Source organism: Nycticebus coucang, chromosome 22 (assembly GCF_027406575.1).
Source record: "Nycticebus coucang isolate mNycCou1 chromosome 22, mNycCou1.pri, whole genome shotgun sequence".
NCBI lineage: Eukaryota > Metazoa > Chordata > Mammalia > Primates > Lorisidae > Nycticebus > Nycticebus coucang.
The window spans coordinates 17294616-17316796 of NC_069801.1; the positions used below are offsets into that span (position 1 = coordinate 17294616).

The 22181-nt window shown below is 37.1% G+C and overlaps 1 protein-coding gene across 7 annotated transcripts in view; it reads left to right on the forward strand.

Annotated features, from left to right (window-relative positions):
* KDM1A (lysine demethylase 1A) overlaps window positions 1-22181 on the forward strand; it is a 132346-nt gene that overhangs the window by 19713 nt on the left and 90452 nt on the right. For 5 of the 7 annotated variants that reach the window (XM_053575513.1, XM_053575512.1, XM_053575514.1 and 2 more), the window contains exons 3-7: window positions 8702-8761; window positions 16745-16878; window positions 19478-19556; window positions 20575-20667; window positions 21516-21622. In XM_053575513.1, coding sequence (XP_053431488.1) covers window positions 8702-8761; window positions 16745-16878; window positions 19478-19556; window positions 20575-20667; window positions 21516-21622 — 473 coding nt within the window. The remainder of the gene's footprint in view (window positions 1-8701; window positions 8762-16744; window positions 16879-19477; window positions 19557-20574; window positions 20668-21515; window positions 21623-22181) is intronic. The other 2 variants (XM_053575516.1, XM_053575517.1) reach the window with 1 other exon arrangement.

The window sequence follows — 22181 nt, forward strand, 5'->3', positions numbered from 1 at the left end:
CAGGAGTTCAAGACCAGCTTGAGCAAAGCAAGACCCTGTCTCTACTAAAAATGGAAAAACTGCCAGACACAGTGACTCACTTCTGTAATCCTAGCACTCTGGGAGGCCGAGGTGGGTGGATCGCTTCAGCTCAGGAGTTTGAGACCAGCCTGAATAAGAATGAGACCCCATCTCTTACTAAAAATGAACAACTGAGGCAAGAGGATCGCTTGAGCCCAAGAGTTTGAAGTTGTTGTGAGAGCTATGATGCTGTGGCACTCTACCAAGGGCAAAAAAGTGAGACTCTGTCTCAAAAAAGAGAAAAAAGAATAGAAAAACTCGCTGGAGGTTGTGGCAGGTGCCTGTAGTCCCAGCTCCTCAGGAATCCTCCAGACCAGAGGATTTTTGAGCCCAAGAATTTGAGGTTGCTGTGAGCTATGATGCCATGGCACGCTACCCAGTGAGATTCTGTCTAGAAAGAAATAATACAATAATGTATACTGAGTGAGATTCTGTCTAAAAGAAATACACAATAAAAACGTATATAAAGTACAGTTTGAATTCAGAAGTTTTTATTTTTTTAATTTACAGATGAAATCTTATATATTTGAAGTTTTGAATTAAATATAGATTGTAGTGAGTAAATTAGTTAACTTGCACACACCTCACATGGTTATCATTTTTGTGATGAGAGCTCTTAGCATCCCCTTTCTTGGCATTTTTCAAGAATACAATATATTAACTGTAGTCATCATGTTGTATAACAGATCTTTTAGAAATTATTGTAAATAATGGTTCTCCCCAAAAGTGGATTTTGGAAATAATTACTTTAAACATGAAAGAATGGAATTAGGCTTTTATGAAGTGATATTAGATCCTTGATTTTTATTTATTTTTTATTTATTTATTTTTTAGTTTTTTTATTTTTTTTGGCCAGGGCTGGGTTTGAACCTATCACCTCCAGTATATGGGGCCATTACTCCTTTGAGCCACAGGCACTGCCCCATTTATTTTTGTTTGAGACAGAGCCTCAAGCTGTCACCCTGGGTAGAGTGCTGTGGCATCACAGCTCACAGCAACCTCCAACTCCTGGGCAATTCTCCTGCCTCCGCCTCCCAAGTAGCTGGGACTACAGGCGCCCGCCACGCCTGGCTGTTTTTTGGTCGCAACCGTCATTGTTGTTCGGTGGGTCCGGGCTGGATTCGAACCCACCAGCTCAGGTGTATGTGGCTGGTGCCTTAGCCACTTGAGGCACAGATGCTGAGCCAGATCCTTGATTTTTAACTGTTCACAGATTTTAGCTGATAAAAACCATTGAATCAGATGCCATTGGTGTTTGGTCTTTAAGAGATTGAGTTGAGATTGAACCTAAGATTTCTTAATGAATTACTTCATTTCACTGATTACTTTGTTTCACTTTTTATTAAGGCAAAATAATTGTTTAGCTAAGTAACTATTTTTATAATTTCTCTGAATTTTTTTGCTGCTATCATTTATTTGGTCTGATAATGGTATAAGAGAAGAATGGGATGCCTTGTTTATTAGGATTTTCTTTTCTCAAAATGAGACTTGTTATAAGAATCAAAGGAGAAGATGAGAAATCCAGCTTTATGTATAAACATCTTGTATGTATTCAACACACAGTTGAACCAGGAGTGGGTGGATTAGTGTTATTTTCAGAAAAAAAATGAGGCTACCTTATGGTAGATATACACATTACATTACTTTTGGAAACTGGAAAGTACTTGGTGGTAGCCCATTCTGCTATGTCACTTATGAAATAGATCATTTTAAAAACTGTTAGCAAGGGTGTATGTGCATAAAACTTTTAAATTAAGTTTTGGTTTTCGCTCTTTTATGTTAAGTCATAAGAAGAATGGCAAATCTTGGTACTTTTTGATTTAGACTTTCCTCTTCCCAAGAGAATAACGATTAAAATTCATGTCAACTATAGAGATAAAACAAATGTTAACATTTTTGCCAAATTTACTAATCACGCAGGTTTTAAATATGTAAAGATAGGGTTGTATTTTTGCTTTTGTTGTTTTAAACATTTTATTTGATGGTACAAGAACACATATGATTAATTAATGCCTAAGAAGTTGTATTTCCCACATAGAAATGTACACCCAAGGTGTATTTATGAGGGAAGAACCCTCTGATCTAGTCTAGGAAGATGTGGATAGCCAGAGTTCTGAGAACTATTACCTCAGAAGGGGGATCCTCTCATTAGGAAACTCACTCATCTCATCATTATCAGGTGTAAAACATTAGAGTGGTTTCTTTAATAGGAGGTCCAGAATAACGTGTAATATTGTCCCTTTTTAAAAGAGGTGGAAAACCAGGAAAGTAAGCTTTATTATTAACGACACAGACACGCCTTACTCTTGGTAATTGTACAGCATAACGTCTGTATCTGAATTGTAAACTTTCTTTGGAATATTTTGAAAAGTGAAGAACTACCGAGTTCATTCCTCACTGGGGCCTCCAGCTGATTTAAACAAAAAAAAAAAAAAAAAGAAAGAAAGAAAGAAAAAGAAAAGTGAAGAACTACCATCCAAGACTGCACCGAAATATTCTAAGTAAGTGTCGGGAAAATCCCTACTGTGGAACGTGGAGGGTGATAGCATGTGAAAAAGTCAGTTCTGTCTGTGGCTTCTGAAATCTTTCTTTTCTAGCTTGTAGGGCTTTCACTTTGTTTGGCTAGGATCCCTGCTGCTGAAGCACTTCTTCCTGGTGGTAGTCTTCAAGCACTTCTTTGCAGTGTTACTACTCCCTCATTGGTACAGTCGAAGTTCCTGGTAGCTCCCAGTTTAAGCAGAACCATTAGTCTTTTTTTCTAGATCTTCATAAGGCTCTTTTTTTCCGGTATTTTAAATGACATCGTAACCCTGGGATTGCTATTCCAATTGGAACTCATAATTTCATTTCAGATAATTTTACTGGCAAGTAGTAGCTTCAGAGGAAGACCTGAGTGCTTTCTTCGGCCAGTTTAGTGTACCTCTGTGATCCCAATTTACTTTGCTTTGTATTTCTCTAACAGCTATAAATCATTTATTTGTCCATCAAAAATCATGGTCAAAAGTTAGTAGGCGAGAGGTGCGTCAGTAGTGGTATATGTGAATAATCTTTCTGTGGCCACCTTTACTATAGAGAAGATGGTGTAACATGGTGATAGTCGTTAATAGCTCACTGCCTTTCTCAGTTTTTTTAAACTTTTTTTTTTTTTGTCATTTACCTCTGTCGACCAATTCCTTTTTGAAACTCTGACTTTCCTTGTGTTCATGAAATAAATCATGCATTTACAGCTGCTTCAAATTCTTTGAGCCTATTATTTCCTCCAAGCTATTTTAAAGTCTTCTAGCCCTTGCTTTGGGAGGCTGAGGCAGGATTGTTTTAGGCCAAGAAATTGAGAGCTGCCTGGGCAAACATAGTGAGGTCCCATGTCTACAAAAAATTTAAACATTAGCTCTGTATGGTAGTGCCTGATGATAGTCCCAGCTGCTTGGGAGGCTGAGGTGGGAGGATCGCTTGAGCCCAGGAGTTTAAGATTCCAGTGACCCTGTCTTTAATAAATAAATAAATAAATGAATAGTCTTTTAGTTCCATTCTTCTGAGTTCTGTTCTTTGATTTCCAACTATTTTTAGAATATTTCCATTTAATTTTACTAACCTATCTCTCAAATTTCCCATTTCACTTATAGTGTTAGAACTCTCCTGAACTTAACCTTAGCGTCATCTTGAAAGTTCTTTACCTCTTTTATCAAGTCTGTTACAAAGTCATGTATCTTTTTGTGCACAGCCCTTTTCATTTGTTATGCCTTATCCATTTTACTGTCACCTTTTTCTAGTAGATTTCACTCAGCATCTAAATTATTTCAGTTGCTTGTGGTTGGATCTCCTTTATCTACATCACTTTTTCCCTCTTATCCATCTCGTACAAAGGGTCAGATTAGTTTAAAATATTGCTTTTTTTCGCTGCTTTTTCATCAAAGATCAGTTTTCCTCCGTTACTTAGGTTTGGGAACTAAAGGTGACTTGTTCTGCCTGTACACTTGGTCTCCTGCTGCTCTTTGAGACCATCTCCTTAAGTAAGCAGGTGCTATGCAGTCCTCTGCACCTACCATGTCTGCACTTTTCTCTTTGTCCAGGGTCCTCAAACTACGGCCCGCAGGCCACATGAGGCGGTGTGATTGTATTTGTTCTCGTTTTGTTTTTTTTACTTCAAAATAAGTTATGTGCAGTGTGCATAGGAATTTGTTCATAGTTGTTTTTTTTTTTAAACTATAGTCTGGCCCTCCAACGGTTAGAGGGACAGTGAACTGGCCCCCTGTTTAAAAAGTTTGAGGACCCCTGTTAGACCATAATGGTGGTTTCACTGCCTCCCAGTGTATCCAGATCTCTCTGAACTTGTTCAGAAAGCTTCCCTGATTCTCCAAGTCTGTGTTAGCTTGCTTCCTCTTAAAAAAAAAAAAAAAAAAAAAGTTTCTTATTTTATTTTTCTCCAGTTAGATTATGAACTCTTTGAAAACAGTAGACCTTACCTATTGTGTTTTTGTTATTTGTATTTTGCAGGTTTGGGATGGTTATAGTTAAACATTGAATTAGTGAGATTCTTAAATGAGAGATCCCACTGGTGTGTTAATGCAGTGGAGACTGACTTTTTCAGAGATGGTTTTAACTTTTGAAATGTTTTTTTTTCTCTGTGAATTTAGCAAGTTCAATTGAAACCAATAGGTTGGCAGTCACTTTTATTCTATAAATTTGACCTTTTTGAAAAATTGATCTTCTATTTAAAAATCATTGCTTCCTAAAAGATTTAGAAGTTTCTCAAATTGTTTGCAAAGGTTATCAATTTGAATGTGACTCCAAGAAACTGATCAAAATATGAATCTGTCTTCTGGGAAACAACAAACCAATGATTCTTACCTCCATGCGTACCAGATAAATGTATTTGAAAGTCGATATAGACTTCTTTTTACGATGTTGGAAGAATGGTCTCTTGCATATTTCAATGAAGAGGAGAAAACATCCAGTAATTTGAACATAACCACTTTATTGTTCAAGAAGGACTTACATCAATGTGAAGAACTTCTGGAGAACAACTGAAAGGCTGTTATGTAAAATAAATCAAAAAGATTTCACTTTCAATTTGGAGAATATATGCATAAATAAGCTGTATTAAAAGTCTTTAAGATTGAGGATTTTTTTGTGTGTGTGGAGTAGTTGGGATAAAAACAGAAGTCTCCTGTGCACTCGTGCCAAAATCAAGGTGATATTAAAAAGTTGCTTTTGAATATTTTCATTTCCTATTTTGAATTTGCACAACAACCCTCGTCGCTTGCTGTTACATGTCCCTGTGCCACTGTCAGAAGCAGATTCCCAGGCTGATAAGACCCTAAGGGCAGATGAATAAGGCATTTTATATCCTAATCAGAGATACTTCTTAGACAGAAAGTTATCTAGAAATGTTAATATGTGTGCTGTTTTTAAGAGAATGATGAGTTTGTTCAGAGTATTACCAATAAAGATGATTCTTTCCAGCTGTCTTGGAGAAGTAGTTACTTTGAAAATAACTCATGAGTGCAGTGTGGTTAGAGTGAAAATAGCAGCCTCATCATTTATTTTGAAATAAAACTTTATCAGCTCAAGAAATAAATATTTTGTTCCTTAATGTAGTTAAGTGCTTTTTTAGTTTTGTTTTCCATCACTTCTTATGTTATATGTTTATATTACTTTCTGCTTGGTTTCTTTCTGTTTCTCTACTTACACAACATTTTGGAGTTTCATTCCTTTTTTCTTTCTTTTTTTTTTTTTTTTCCATTTTTTCCTTTGAGACAGTTTCACTTTGTCACCTTCGGTAGAGTGCGATGGTGTCATAGCTCACAGCAACCTCAAACTCTTGGGGGCAAGCGATCCTCTTGCCTCAGCCTCTCAAGTAGCTAGGACTTAGGTGCCTGCCACAACGCCCAGCTGTTTTTAGAGACGGCATCTCGTTCTGTTTCAGGTTGACCTCAAACTCCTAATCTCAGGTATGAGCCACTGCGCCCAGGCCTGGAGTTTCATTTCTTTTTTATTTTGCTATTATAAGGGATCTGTTTTAAAAAATCTTCCTGGGGTTTTGAATATTTTCTCTGTTTCTTCTGTATACAGTAAGTTGATCAACTAGGGGACTGTAACAAACTGGTCAACATAAGGAACTTCCATTGAATGCATGTGTTGCATGTCCAGTCTGTGAAAATTAGGTCAACTTAAGAAAATTCTACTGTGTTTTTATCAAAGAATAGTATCTTTACAACAGTTTTTTAATGCCCTTTTTCTTTTTTATTATTATTATTATTGTGTGTATTTTTTGGCTTAGTTAGACTACTAAGAACTTTTTTTTTTTTTTTTAGAGACAGAGTCTCATTTTGTCGCCCTCAGTAGAGTGCCATGGCATTACAGCTCACAGCAACCTCTAGCTCTTGGGCTTAGGTGATTCTCCTGCCTCAGCCTCCCGAGTAGCTGGGACTATAGGCACTCGCCACAACGCCCGGCTATTTTTTTATTGCAGTTTGGCCGGGGCCAGGTTCGAACCTGCCACCCTCAGTATATGGTGCTGGCGCCACCTTAATGCCCTTTTTCTTTTTTCCACCCCCCTTGACCAGGGCTGTGTTTGAACCCACCACTTCTGGTATACGGGGTCAGCGCCCTACTCCTTGAGCCACGGGCGCTGCCCCTTAATGCCCTTTTTCAAAAGCAGAAGATAGAAAGACTGCCTTACCTTATTTCTGTTAAGTAACATTGACTCACAGAAAAAATGTGTAATGTTAAAATTATTATTCACATGTAGTTGGAGAAGAATATGATAGAAAGGATAAAGTAATTCAGATTTAGACTAGTTTGAAAGTGACTTTTTTTGGTTGTTTTTATTTATCTAATTTTTTAGTATTAGTGAGATGCCTTCATGACAAGAGATTGTTACTTTCATTCTTGCCAAGTCAGGAACATAATTACAGAGAGGAGCTGTTATTCCTAATGCTTGAAGTGTTATTCTTAGAAACTACATTTGTTTTGTTGTTGTGATCCTCCCCTGCCCCTTTTTTTCATATATAATTCATTGTTCTGCAGTGGCTTGGTTCTATTTGGAGCCAAACAAAATAATGGCAACATTAAAAGAAAAAACCCTATGAAATATTTTTTATGAATAAATTCAGAACTTGCTAAGAATGAATATTTCTGATTTAAACTTTAAATAAAATTTAAAATGTAGGGCCTGCATTTTCAGGACAAGTCTAAAGATTGGATTTAGTAATTACATTATCTCTTCATGATTCTATGCCCTTTTCCAAGGGCTGCAAACAACCAATGTACCTTGTGCCTTGTCTGAGAAGCATAATCTAGAAGCTAAAGGACTCATTAGACAAGAGCATAGTGAAATAATTTTAGAATAAGATTCTACTCTGCTTTCAAAATAGAGCCTATATCTTCTAGCAACACATTTTAATACCATTATCAAATTTCTTGTATCTGAATACCTTCTTATACTTGAAGAAGTCATTTTAAGTCTCACAGACCTTGGAGTATTTTTATAGTAAGAAGGCTATGTTAGTTTGCCTTTATTGCTCCCTTCTAACTCATTGGTGATAATAATCTGTTTCCTCATTGGGGTGTATATTGTAAAATAAGCCATTTAATGAAACTTGTCCAGGTTTATTTTTAGATTATTGGGAGGTGGTGGTCTCATATCTTAGAAAAATCACACTAGTTTTCCCAGGGTATGCCAGGTGTAAAGTTAAAATTAACTTATTATTCACATGTAGTTGGAGAAGAATATGATAGAAAGGATAAAGTAATTAAGATTTAGACTAGCCTGAAAGTGATTACTAGAAGGTTAAGAGGATCGTATCACCTGTCTTGGTGATGACTTTTTGGAAGAGTCTGGAATACAGTTTGTCCTGACATTTTCAGGTTGAATTTTCAAACTTTGATTCTTTTCTTGAAGTTATTTGTATACATGAATTAACGAGGAAAATTTCTTAACAAGGCTTATTGTATAACCTGAGGTAGGCGCTCCCCTGGATCTTGCTTGTCTCCTTCCATCCCCCCAAGTGTTTGTAGTACTTGGCATGCATGTACAGGTGTCTTATGGAGTGTTCTACGGTTTTATCAAGGAAGCACTGGCACATTCAGCTCCACTACTGCCTGTTATTAGTAATTGATACCTCTTTTGGAGCTGAATCTTTTAGTTATGTTATACTCCCTGCTTTGAAGAGGAGAAAAATTTTCATTAAAATTATCAGTCTTTTGCTTGTGTCTTATATTTATTCTTTTTAGGTAGAAAGACAAAGGAATATTAAACTGTTGCAACTCCAGGCCCTAAAGTCCATGTCACACCCACCCCTCAGTCTAGCAACCATTAGTAAAAGACATTTGAAATCCATATTTTCCCCATCTAAACTATTAAATAAGACTGACGGCAAGGATTTAGTAAGTAGGAATACTATGTATTTTGTTCCACTGCCTTTCAATAAGAATCAGCGTGTAAAGTTGAAATTTCCTGACCAGAATTTGGAAGATTATGATGTAATTCCCTGGGCCTTGATTCTAGAAGAAGGAACTCTGAATATGGGTTTACTAGTTGGTGGTGAATTCATGAGTCGCCAACTATTAGGCCTTTATGTCCAGATATTATCTTAATTTATGGAGTAAGGTCCCTGAGTTCTCCTCTTTCCTTCCACAGGGCAAGCAGGAGGACTTCAAGACGACAGTTCTGGAGGGTATGGAGACGGCCAAGCATCAGGTGAGGGTGGCATTAGATGCTTGCCACTTAGTAGCAAGAGCCGCCAAATCAGGAATTGATGCTTGCAAGTGTTTTTGGCTGTGGTATCCACATTTTAGCCAGAAGCGTAGGTGAAATTTAACCGACAGGGCACAGTAGTATGGTAGGAGAGTGAAATCAGAACAAAGGCAAGCAAAATCTTTTGAAGTCCTCAGGCCGATCTCAGCCCTCCACTCTTCTTCATGTTTTTGAGGAGATGGCGGGTACTTTTCTCCCCTGCAGCTTTTATAGTAATAGTAAACATGATATAAAACAGACTTAGGAATTAGGGGACCTTTATACAGAGATATATCTGTTGCTGGAAGATATACACAGGAGGAGAAGCCACAGGCTTGAAAATCTTCTTAAAAGAAAAGGACTAACCGGTGGTCTAGGACTAGTCAGAGGAGCTATGCGGGCAAGTGACATCTTTTTAAAAATGGTTGTTACATTGTGTTGGGTGCTTTTTTCCAATTAACATGACATAGTTAATCATTTTGCAGTTTAAACATTTTGTTTCTCATGTGAAAATTATCTCTTGAAAATGTTTATTTGAAATGTTTTGTTTCCTAGCAAGCAATACAACGTTTTTACTTCCAGGAAAAAGTGAAGGTTTTATAGGGTCACCATCTGGAACAGTTAAAGTTTATTCCAGAAATCCAAAGTAACATGTCTAGATGTCATCCTTTGCCTCTGGAAGGATGTTTTTGTTCATTCTAGTGTGCAAAACTGGTATTATTTACCTTTTGACAGAATTGGAATAGGTAGTCCTTTACTTGTGGAGGTTGTCATTTTTTAACTGTTAAGTTTACTTTAAAATTATTTGTCTACTGCAGTTTGCATATAACAAGTCCTGGGAGTATTTGTGTTTTACTCTCTTGGATCAAAGGTAGTTCAGTGTTAATACAGCAATTAGTAGTTTAAGAGATCCAGAATGTTAGAAATAGATTTCTTTAAATGCCATCCCAAGGATTCCAGGTTGATAATCAGTATATGCTTATTTTAGAGGAGTTAGAACTCTCTTTCACAGTCTATCTGTGCAGATAAACCTTCAAGAATACTCTTCATTAAATGGTGCACAATTAGATCATCCATGGAATTGTTGAAAATCAGGGATAGTCTTCAGCGTATTAATCTTAAAGAAGTTAAGTATTCTTGTTGCTTTTTGTTTATGTTTTGTTTTTATGTGAATATTTTCTCTTTTGCTTAAGGAAACAATGTGTATTACTGGAAGTAAAATTAAATTTTGGTATAAAACTGGTGCTACTGACTTAACTGTTAGTAGAACATGAGTTTTGAGTGCTGTCAGGAACTGTTAGTGGCTTTTCTGAACCCTTCCAGGTCTTTCTTCTGATCTTTGTCATGTTCAGAAGCATGCATTTGTGAGATGATCAATCAGAGTTAGAACCATGTGCTATGAACAATCAGCATTCTTTTTTTTTTTTTTTTAAATTAAATCATAACTTTGTACATTGATGCATTTATGGGGTTCAGAGTACTGCTTCGACAGCATTCTTCTCTTAATGAAGCCAAATAATCCTCATGGATATCTTTGGGCCAGGATCATATTTTTATTTCTTAAAGTCTACCTCAAATTTTTAGCGTATGCATTCTAAATCTTAAAGCTAGAGAGGAACTAGCTGTCTTAACTTCCTGCCTTCAGGCAGATAGTAATGTATCACCCCTATTTTATGGATTAGAACTTGAAACCCAGAGTTGTTAAAGGAGTCAGCGAGTGATACACCAATTATAGTGGAGAAGGAGCGAGAACCCAGGAATTTTACATAGACTATTCCTTAGTGCATAGACTATTCCTTACACTCTTGGAATCATTCAAAATAAGCATTTACCTTAAAGATCAACACTCTATATAGAAATCAAGATTCTCTTTTTACCTTTTTTCTCTCTATTCCCCCATTCTTTACTCTTTTATATGTTGATCTCATAGGCTTTTGTTTTCACTCTTTAGCTAGAAATCTATTTAGAGTTATATACTTTTGAAAAATCAAGGCAAGTATTTCTCAAAGAGGCCTCCTTTGTTAATTTTTATATCTCTTACCTTACTCTAGTCAAGATACTACCTATATCTTATCAGAATCAAGGGGACATAATTTCATGCTATAGAGGGCCTTTAATCTCACCTATTTCCCTCCCTTCTTTCTCCTCTGGTTGACCTATCTCAGAAGGTCTAAATTATTCCCTTACATATGATAGCTACCTTTACTGTGTTTTCAGAGAATGTGTGAGCCAGTCAGCCTGTTAGAAGGGAGCAGTTCTCCTTTAGCATAACTGCATTCTGAAAGGTGATGCTAGAATTTCCTGTGTGAAGTGATGAGCAGGAAGGAATCGGACAGAAGGCAAGATGGTATGAAGGCAGTCTTGGAGCTTTTGAAAAATTTAGATAGTTGGGTGGCGCCTGTGGCTCAATGGAGGTGGCGGGTTCAAACCTACCCTCACCCAAAAACTGCAAAAAAAAAAAAAGTTTAGATAGCATTTTTGAAACATTCTGAATTTCCATAATACCAGATTACATTGCTTAATGGAACACAAACACCAAAGTACAAAACTCATATGTTCCAGAGCTGAGTGTAAATAACTTATGAATTATATGTACTGTTAATAATGATGTTATTAAGGTCATTTTTATGTATGTATTTATTTATTTTTTGAGGCAGAGTCTCCCTCTGTCACTCAGACTGGATTGTAATGGCATCATGATAATTCACTGCAACCTTGAACTCCTGAGCTCAAGGGATCCTCCTGCTTCAGCCTCTCAAGTAGCTGGGACTACAGACAGATGCATGTCATATATCTGGCTAACTTTTTAAGATTTTTTTGTTTTGTTTTGTTTTTTTTTTTTTTTAGAGATGGGGTCTTGCTATGTTGCCCAGGCTGGTCTTGAACTCTTAACCTCAAGTGATCTTCCTACCTCAGCCTCACAAAGTGCTGGGATGATAGGCACAAACCAGCATACTGGCCATTAAAGTCAATTTTATTTTAAAATGTTTTCCTCTAAAAGAGATACTTAAGGCCAGGAGTGGTGGCTCATGCCTCTAATTCTAGCACTCTGGGAGACTGAGGCAGGAGGATTCCTTGAGTTCAAGAGTTTGAGGCCAGCCTGAGGAAGAGTGAAACCCATCTATACCAAAAATAGAAAAACTAGCTGGGTTTGTAGCTCACGCCTGTAGTCCCAGCTACCCAGTAGGCTGAGGCAAGAGGATTGCTCAAGCCCAAGAGTTTGAGGTTGCTATGAGCTGTGATGACACTATGGCAATCTATCCAGGGCAACGGAATGAGACTCTTATCTCAAAAAAAATAAAATAAGATAAAACAAAAGAGATATTTAAGAGTTAGAGTATCCAGAATAGTCTCTTACTTCATTTTGGAGCTATCCTATAAAAAGGATGTTTTGATTTAGCTTATCATCATTTAGATTCCAAATAAATATTTTTATTTATTTGAAAAATTATCTTCTTTCTTACAGGCTTTTCATTCTGATTTTGATAATGATCTTCATTCCTTGAAATAAGTCTTCATCCTTAAAATGCCAATGGAAGGAAATAATTATAGAGTTTTAAGGAACCATTTTTCATTTCTAAAAATTGATATCATTATATTAAGAATAACTAGTTTTGGGTGGCACCTGTGGCTCAGTGGATAGGGTGCCGGCCCAATATAACAAGGGTGGCGGGTTCGAACCCGGCCCCAGCCAGCTAAAAAGCAGCAATGACAATTGCAACAAAAAATAGCTGGGCGTTGTAGCAGGCGCCCGTAGTCCCAGCTACTCGGGAGGCTGAGGCAAGAGAATCACTTAAGCCCAGGAGAGTTGGAGGTTGCTGTGAATTGTGACACCATGGCACTCTACTGAGGGGGACAAAGTGAGACTCTGTCTCAAAAAATAAAAAAGAATAGCTAGTTTTTTTAGATGCTGTGTGCAAAGTTGAGATAGAGAAAAATACTATTCCAAGCATACATTAATGTCACAACTTTTAGCTTCTTTAATTGTATTTGTTTAAACTTGATAATTTGGCTCGGCATCTGTGGCTCAAGTGGCTAAGTCACCACCCACATACACCTGAGCTGGCGGGTTTCAATCCACCCTGGGCCTGCCAAACAACAATGACAGCTGCAACCAAAATATAGCCAGGCGTTGTGGCGGGCACCCATAGTCCCAGCTACTTGGGAGGCGGAGCCTGGAGAATCGCTTGAGACCAGGAGCTGGAGGTTACTATGAGCTGTGATGCTATGGCACTCTACCCAGGGCCACAGCTTGAGGCTCTGTCTCAAAAAAAAACAAAAAACAAATTTTTTTTTTTTTTAACATTTTAAAAACTGTAATTCTTATGTGAAGTGTAGGAATGCATACCAGGCCTTTAACAAGTGGCCAGTTTTTTTTTTCCTTCCAGAAATAAAAATCAGCCAAATCTTAGGTACCCTTTGATTTGTCACACTCACGTGTTGCACTTGGCTGTGCAAGTTTCCACCTTAACACTTAAAAAAAAATTACTTTAGGGGGCCCGCCTGTAATCCTAGCACTCTGGGAGGCTGAGGCTGGTGAATCACTTGAGCTCATGAGTTCGAGACCAGCCTGAGCAAGAGGGAGACTCCCCCCCAACTCTAAAAAATAGCCGGCATTGTGGTGGGCACCTGTAGTCCCAACTACTCAGGAGGCTGCAGCAAGAGGATTGCTTGAGCCTAAGAGTTTGAGGTTGCTGTGAGCTGTGATGCCTGGGGGTACTCTACCAGGAGCAAGAAAGTGAGATTCAGTCTCAAAAAAAGTACAAAACGAAACTTTTTAAAAAGCATCTCTATGAACAACATACAGTTTTGTTTTTTTCATATCAAAAAACAAAATTTTTGATAATTTGATTTAGAGATACTTTGAAATTGCCACATGATATATAAATAACATTTTTTTAAAATTTCAAATTTGTATGAGGGTTAAGATTTTTAGATTACATTGTTCTCACTTCCAAGGTAAAGTTCTAGTTGTAAAAGAACCCCTCATGGCGGGTGTGGTGGGGTGGTATACACATTGTGCCCACTAGGCGAAATCCCACCAAATGCCTTCTGTCCTTCTGTCAATGCTGCTCTCCCCTACCTCCCCTCTCCCACTTCCTCTTGCCCCCATAATAGACTGTGTTTGTGTTTTATTGTCCCTATAAGCATATAATAGTTTAACATTTCTTGGGGCGGTGCCTGTGGCTCAAGGAGTAGGGCGCCAGCCCCATATACCGGAAGTGGTGGGTTCAAGCCCAGCCCTGGCCAAAACTACAAAGCAAACAAAAAAAAAAACCAAAAATAAAAATAGTTTAACATTTCTTAATCATTATATATTCTCAAAATTCCCAAAGTTATCCAACTATATGAGAGTGATTTTTTGATACAGACATTTGCAGTGAGGAATCAAATTAATATAAAATTTAATGCTTTTTTCTGCATGGATTTTCTGTCATTGACAGGGTTTTGTAGTAGGATTGATACTCAGTGCCTACTTATTATACATATAGAAGGTAGTACAGCTATAAAAGAAAACTACTCCTGTTTTTGACGAGGAGAAGTGGGATTTAATAGAGATCATTGGTTTTTATGTTAATAGTATATATATACCCATTTATGAAATATACCAAGAAGGAACCTATTAAGAGATACTTGGTTCAGATACTCAGGATTAATGTGTACGTATATATAATATTTTTTATAATGTGAGAAATTTTTAATCTTGATTTTTAAAAAAATTATTTTGCTTTTATTTATTTTGATTTAGGGGAATGGGATTAAGGACATCAAACTGGAAAGTTTTAGAAAATTTCACATTATCCAAATGATTTGTATTCCCCAATAGTCAGCATTTTTTTTTTTTGCCTTAATTTCATGTTCCACCTATGACAATATGGCTTTTACTGATTATTTTTCCCCCTAAGGAGTACATTGTCCTAACAGTCTTCATAAGTTTAGGTATAGATTAATTAAATATAAGGATTGTTGATTTGATTTAATAATATGAAATACAGTATTTATGCCCTCTTCTATGGTAGATGGATAGACCTTTTTCTCTTTGTCTCTAAGAAAAGTATTTCTTTTTTTTTCAGTTTTTGGCCGGGGCTGGGTTTGAACCCGCCACCTCCGGCACATGGGGCCGGTGCCCTACCCCTTTGAGCCACAGGCGCTGCCCTAAGAATAGTATTTATTAATGTAAGGACCATAAGTAGCTTAGGCATTTTTATATTATCTGTTGTTAACCATTTTTTCTAGGTAGTGCTTGCCATTTGAATGTGTTTGTGAACAGACCCCTAATTGCTTAGCTATAATCTTCTAAGTTATATGTTTATTTTCCTGTTCTTTTTGTTCTCCTAATCTTACTAATGCCTTGTTAGTTTTGCTTCTGTTGTTAGTGCTTTAGTGTGTGCTTTGAAATGATTATAGATATCTGGTGCCTATTTTGTTACTTACACGTAATTCAATGGTATCGATTTTTTTTTTTGAGACAAAGCCTCAAGCTGTCACCTTGGGTAAAGTGCCATGGCATTACAGCAATTCTCACAGCAATTCTCTTGCCTCAGCCTCCCAAGTAGTGGGGACTACAGGCACCTGCCACAACGCCCGGCTATATTTTTGTTGCAGCTGTCATTGTTGTTTGGTGGGCCTGGCCTGGATTCGAACCCGCCAGCTCTGGTGTATGTGGCTGGCACCTTAGCCGCTTGAGCTACAGCAGCTAAGGTGCCAATGGTGACGAGCCAATGGTATCGAATTTGGAAACTCTTTAAATTGTCTCCATATTTTTGTAAACTGGTGGGTAAGTACATCTTGATAAGGTGATCAATCTTAGAAATACATGCACAGTATATGCCAGTGTATTTCTAACAACACCTTATCAAGATGTACTTAAACACCAGCTTGTAAAATACGACAGTTTAGGACAGGCATGGCGACTCATTGCTGTAATTCTAACGTTTTGGGAGGCCCAGGTAGGAGGATTGTTTGAGATCAGGAATTGGAGACCAGCCTGGGCCACATGGCAAGACCTCATCACTACAAAAAAATTACAAAAATTAGCAGTCCTAGCTCCCTCAGAGGGTGAGGCAGGAGCATCTCTTAAGCCCGGGAGTTAGAGGCTGCATTGAGCTATGGTGCTGCCCCTATACTTGAGCCTAGGTGACAGAGTAAAATCTTATTTTTTTTTAAATCAATTTTTAAAGTTTCAAAATAACATATTTTACATAGAGTATAGGTATATACTATATATGTGTGTATTATATAGTATATGTCCAATAATAAAATTTTACTTGGGGTTTATAGTAAAGCATTTCTACTGTTTGTGCCAGAAAAGGCCAATGCCTTGCACTCTTCTGTCTTATCACTGTTGTCTGCTTAATTTCTCTCACTGCTTATCAGGATTGAAATATGAGAGCTAATAGATGATCCTATTGATAGGATCATGTATTTTCTGCTGTTTAAACCTCGCAGTCATCTTTCCGTTCCGTGCTGGAACCCTGACAGAAGGCATGTGACTGTGCTTTTCACTCCGTACCCTCTTCTGCTTTCCCATTAGTATGCTTCCCTGTATTCTGATTCTTTAGCTTTCAGTTTTATTGGATACTATCAATGATGCTAATTTTAATTAGAATATGATCCCATTTTAAAAGTTACTTTATGGATGAAGAAAATACTCTAAATGCCTTCTTGTCTTACAAGGTATATTGATGTACTTGTGAGTGAAGTGTAAATTTTGAAATATTAAGCTCAAAAGAGTGGCTAATTTCTTTTTGTTTTGTTTTGTTTTTGAGACACATTGAAAGGTTTTTGGTTTTTGTTTTATTTTTTTTAAAAAGGAAGTAAAATCAGTCTGTGAATGAGACAAAGCTTTCCAGAGTTTTTCAAGTAAAAAAGAAGTTTGGGACATCATCATCTCTAGTTTTGTATTCACTTGCACTTTTCCTAGAAGTCCTTTGCTTTTTTTGCTAGGTGTGGAGGGTGCAGCTTTTCAGAGCAGACTTCCTCATGACCGGATGACCTCTCAAGAAGCAGCTTGTTTCCCAGATATTATCAGTGGACCACAGCAAACTCAGAAGGTTTTTCTGTTCATTAGAAACCGCACAGTAAGTTTTCATGTCAGCCTTTTTTTTCCACCTAGATTATAAAAAGTAAATATATTTTAGAATATAGAAAAAAATAGGAAAGACTTTAAAAATTGCCTATAATCTTATCACCCAGAGATAACCGTTGTTAAAAATTAGTAGTTGTGGGCGGCGCCTGTGGCTCAGTCGGTAGGGCGCCGGCCCCATATACCGAGGGTGGCGGGTTCAAACCCGGCCCCGGCCAAACTGCAACCAAAAAATAGCCGGGCGTTGTGGCGGGCGCCTGTAGTCCCAGCTGCTCGGGAGGCTGAGGCAAGAGAATTGCTTAAGCCCAGGAGTTGGAGGTTGCTGTGAGCTGTGTGAGGCCACGGCACTCTACCGAGGGCCATAAAGTGAGACTCTGTCTCTACAAAAAAAAAAAAAAAAAAAATTAGTAGTTGTTCCTTTGTTCAAATGCATATGTAATTTTTATAAAATTGAGATCCTAATTGCATGCATTCTTTTGAATCTTTTTCATACCTCTTAACCTTATAAATATGTTTGAGACTGTTTATTTAAGTATTTAAAACTTTTTTTTAAAATAATCACTTTGTCCTTCCTTATCAGGATAAGAAAAACCTTTGCACGTTTGCTCATTTTGCTCAACCTCCTTCACTTAAATAATAAATAGACTGTAGTGTCTGCATAATATTTTGTCTGACAGTTGGATTGTAATTTAACTGTTGAACGTTTGAGTTTCCATTTTTGCAGTATTATAATCAAGCCTGAACAGACTTCTGTATTCTTGACTGTATCTCTGGTCATTGTTTCCTTACAGTTCTGGAAGGAAATCCTACTACCTTGTCAGAGGGTATAAACAGTTCTGAAACTTATTGCCAGATTAATTCCCAGAGATACTGAACCAGTCAACAGCCCTATTGCCCTGCCCATTTTTATCAGTGATAATCTGTGCTGCTATTATAGGCCAAATTCATCTCATTTCCTTTTCATATCTTAGATTACTGAGATTGACTACTTTTTACTTTTATTAGTCATTTGTACTACTGTGAATTTTTCTTTTATATCCTTTGTTCATGAATTCTTACTTAGCTCTAGAGTAGGTGAGTGGAGGTGCTGTCCACAACATACAGATCTTACTCTAGGATGATACAAAGTAGAAGAAATTTATCTTGCACTTCTAGTTATTTTGAATACAAATATAGATTGTTTCCTAAACATATACTTCCCTTGACTTTGGTAACACCATTGGTTGTCTTCTCCTACTGTTTTATAGGTTTATGTGAACTGTGTGGGCATTCCTCAAGGTGCCTTATTTTTTCCCCAGGAGCCCTCTTCTAGGCATCTGGCTTCAGTTATCACCCATAGAGGATGACTCCAGATTTTACCTCACTTCTAAGACTATGCAGCTAACTGCCTATTTTATATCTCCTCTTATTGTCTTGGAATTAAATCTCATTTCTTCTTTCATTCCCCATTCAGTGAATAATGACATATCAACTCATTCAGTTGTGCAAGCTAAAAACGGAGAAATTGTCCTTGACACCTTTTTCCCTCTACATGTTGGCCACTTCTTTGTAAAATTTTGTAATAAATGTTTTGTTAATAAAGGTACGGTTAGCTATAATTTCCTATGAATGACGACTTTAGGGGTGACTTTTGGAATACCCTGTAGTTTGTCATTAGATGTTTGTGGATTTTATCTGCTGTCTCTGTAGTCATGTGACCCAGGTTTAAATCCTAGTTGCTCCCTACTAGCTGCATGGCCTTGGCAAATTACTAGATATTTTTCTATATTAGATGTAAATATCTCCCAGCTTCTTCAATAATTTACTCATTTGGCTTGGCGCCTGTAGTACAGTGGTTACGGCGCCAGCCATATACACTGAAAGAAGTTTGGGACATCATTATCTCTAGTTTTGTATTCACTTCAGCTGGTTCGAACCCAGCCCGGGCCAGCTAAAACAACAATGACAACTGCAACAAAAAATAGCTGGGCGTTGTGGTGGGTACCTGTAGTCCCAGCTACTTGGGAGTCTGAGCAAGAGAATTGCTTAAGCCCGAGAGTTTTAGGTTGCTGTGAACTATGACGCCACGGCACTCTACCAAGGGTTATATAGCGAGACTGTCTCAAAAAATATAAATAAATAAATAAATTTACTCATTTGACAAAGTTTTGTGTTCATCAGTTTCTTTGTCAAGACTATAACCCTTACTTTTTCAGTTAAAGTAAAGCCCATAAGTGAGACCTTAAAATTTATTTTATTTATTTATTTTTTGAGACAGAGTCTCACTTTGTCTCCCTTAGTAGAGTGCTGTGCTGTCACAGCTCACAGCAATCTCAAGCTCTGGGGCTTAAGCGATTCTCTTGCCTCAGCCTCCCAAGTAGCTGGGACTACAGGTGCCTATCACAATGCCCTGCTATTTTTTGGTTGTAGTTGTCATTGTTGTTTGGCAGGCCTGGGCTGGATTCAAACCTACCAGCTCTGATGTATGTGGCTGGTGCCCTAGCCACTGAGCTACAGGCACTGAGCCAAAAGACCTTAAAATTTAAAAGATGATTTTAAAGATGATCAAATGGCATATGTCTATATGTAATATAATTTATGTCATTTAAATACAGTTGCAGTTGTGGTTGGATAATCCGAAGATTCAGCTGACATTTGAAGCTACACTACAGCAGTTAGAGGCGCCTTATAACAGTAAGCAGTATGTTCAATAAGACTAGTTTTGGACTAAATTGTGAAAATTGATATTTCCTTCCAGGAGCCCCATAGTTCCTTGATAGTTTTTTTATTCATATTTCCATTGTATTTCATCTTGTGTAGTGCAAATTGAGTCTTATAAAAAAAACTATTTTCAGGCAGCGCCTGTGCTCAGTGGGTAGGGCTCTAGCCCCATATACCGAGGGTGGCGGGTTTAAACCTGGCCCGGCCAAACTGCAAAAAAAAATAGCCGGGCATTCTGGCAGGCGCCTGTAGTCCTAGCTACTCGGGAGGCTGAGGCAAGAGAATCTCCTAAGCCCAGGAGTTGGAGGTTGCTGTGAGATGTGATGCCAGGACACTCTACGGAGGGCAATAAAGTGAGACTCTGTCTTTAAGAAGAAAAAAAAACCCTATTTTCTTTTCATTTGTTTTCCTGATCTTTAAACTATGTTGACAGATGACTTCAAGAGATTACTAAGTAATTTTCCTAGAGCTGTTGTCCATGGATCAGACATGGAATACTGTGTTGGCACTTGTTTGGCTGGTTTTTTTGCTTCCCACTTGCCCTTAAGAAAGTCTTGTGAAGTTTTTGCTAAAGTAAATGAGCGTTAAAACTACTTTGCAAAGGCTTAATTTTGTTCCCATTCCATCTGCAATGGAATGCGGTTCTTGAAAATTAATTAGCCAGGCATGGTGGTGTGCACCTACAGTCTCAGCTATTTGGAAGGCTGAAGTGGGAGGATCACTTGAGCCTGGGAATTAAAGTTCAGCCTGGGCAACAAAGCAAGATCCCTGTCTTCAAAAATAAATAAATTCCAGATTATGTGATACATATTTTGGTCTACTGCACAGGCTAACAGTTCTAAAAATCACTCTGCAAAAGGAGTTACAAGATCTGAAGTTTATGGAAAAGATGTGTTGAATGATTTCGTGATAGAGAACTACAAGAGGTAGAAGAATTTTCTGTTTAAACTGCTGAGAATATAAACATGCTTTTAATCCACTTATTTCATAGGTGACACTGTGCTTGTCCACCGAGTTCATAGTTATTTAGAGCGTCATGGTCTTATCAACTTCGGCATCTATAAGAGGATAAAACCCCTACCAAGTAAGGACCTAGCTGACCAATGAATTTCATGCTTTTAAATTATGATTCCAAGGTTATACTTTATATCCAAGATGTTGTTAGCATTTTCTTCGGACTTTGTAAATCTATATTTGAAATCAAAATATCCCCAAGTTTATCTTCTAAGTCAAATTGAAAACAGATTCTCTTAGTAAATGTTCATTCTGTTTAATTTTTGGTTTGATGGCTATTTAGTCAAAGATAAAAAAAATTTTTAATTCCAATTTTTAAAAAATGAATAAAATTTGTTAAAAATGAGAGAAGTCAGTTTTGCAAAGAGGAGGTTTGAGGTTTTTCTTTAATTGACCAGTGTTTTAGGCTACTAATAGTTGCATTTTTTCTTTTCATTTTTTAAAAATAAATACTATTTTCCCTTTTATAATGTTTGTGTGGATAATGTCTGCCAGGGAGATAAGAGATAGGGGTATTTTGAGAATTAATACATTTATTTTTAATATTTTACTTTTTCAAAAAGGGACACTAAATTAAGACTATAGAAGGAGAGATTAAAAGAGATAGCTTATATCCAGAATATAGCTTAGTACAATTGTGAGGTAAATGAAGCAGATTCTAAATAAATTAAGGGTCAGAGATATTGAAATACTGAAATACATGACTGAGGTAATAAGAAAATAAATCTTAGGAACAGTGGGTATGATTTATAGATGTTCAAATTGATATTTGTTGATTTTAGATAGTTTTCATATTTTGAAAATAATAGTCTGAATTATTTACTTTGTACGATATTATAACATATTTCATGAGAAAAAACTATAAATTCTTAAGCCTACAATAAAATATTCTAATTTTTGTTCATGTTTTGTTTTTAGCTAAAAAGACAGGAAAGGTAATTATCATAGGCTCTGGAGTCTCAGGCTTGGCAGCAGCTCGACAATTACAAAGTTTTGGAATGGATGTCACACTTCTGGAAGCCAGGGTAAGCATTTTATTTTGGATTTAGAAGCTTGACCTAGTGGAAATATGGTAAGGAAATTATCTCTTGCAAATTAAGGAATACATACAACTCAAACTGAGCCAGACTGATTTGTATAATACTTAAAGTATTTTGGAAAGTGTTATTTACATTGGATAAAGCATTTTTGACAGTGAAGCCTTGGAAAGTGCTCAGTAACTGGATCTATATACTCTTTTGATGGTTATGTTCAGGTCGTTCCTTCTTGTGTTTAACTCTTAAATTTGAAGCCTTCACAAACCTTTTCTTTTTTAGGAGGTAGTTCTTTTCAGTGATGGAACAGAGTAATTCCTTGTTTGATATTTAAGAAAAACAAGTTGCTTTTCAGGGAGGAGCCATCTTTTAGAAACCAGGATATTGGTTCTCTTATTATTAGTCCTGGAGAGAGAAATGGAAACTGTAGGAGGAGAAAGAGAAAATGGTACACAATGAGGCAAAAAGAACATCATATAACGCTGCTACTATTCAGATTATTTTCATGGGGGAAAAAAACAGTCTCTGTCGCCCTGGGTAGAGTGCCATA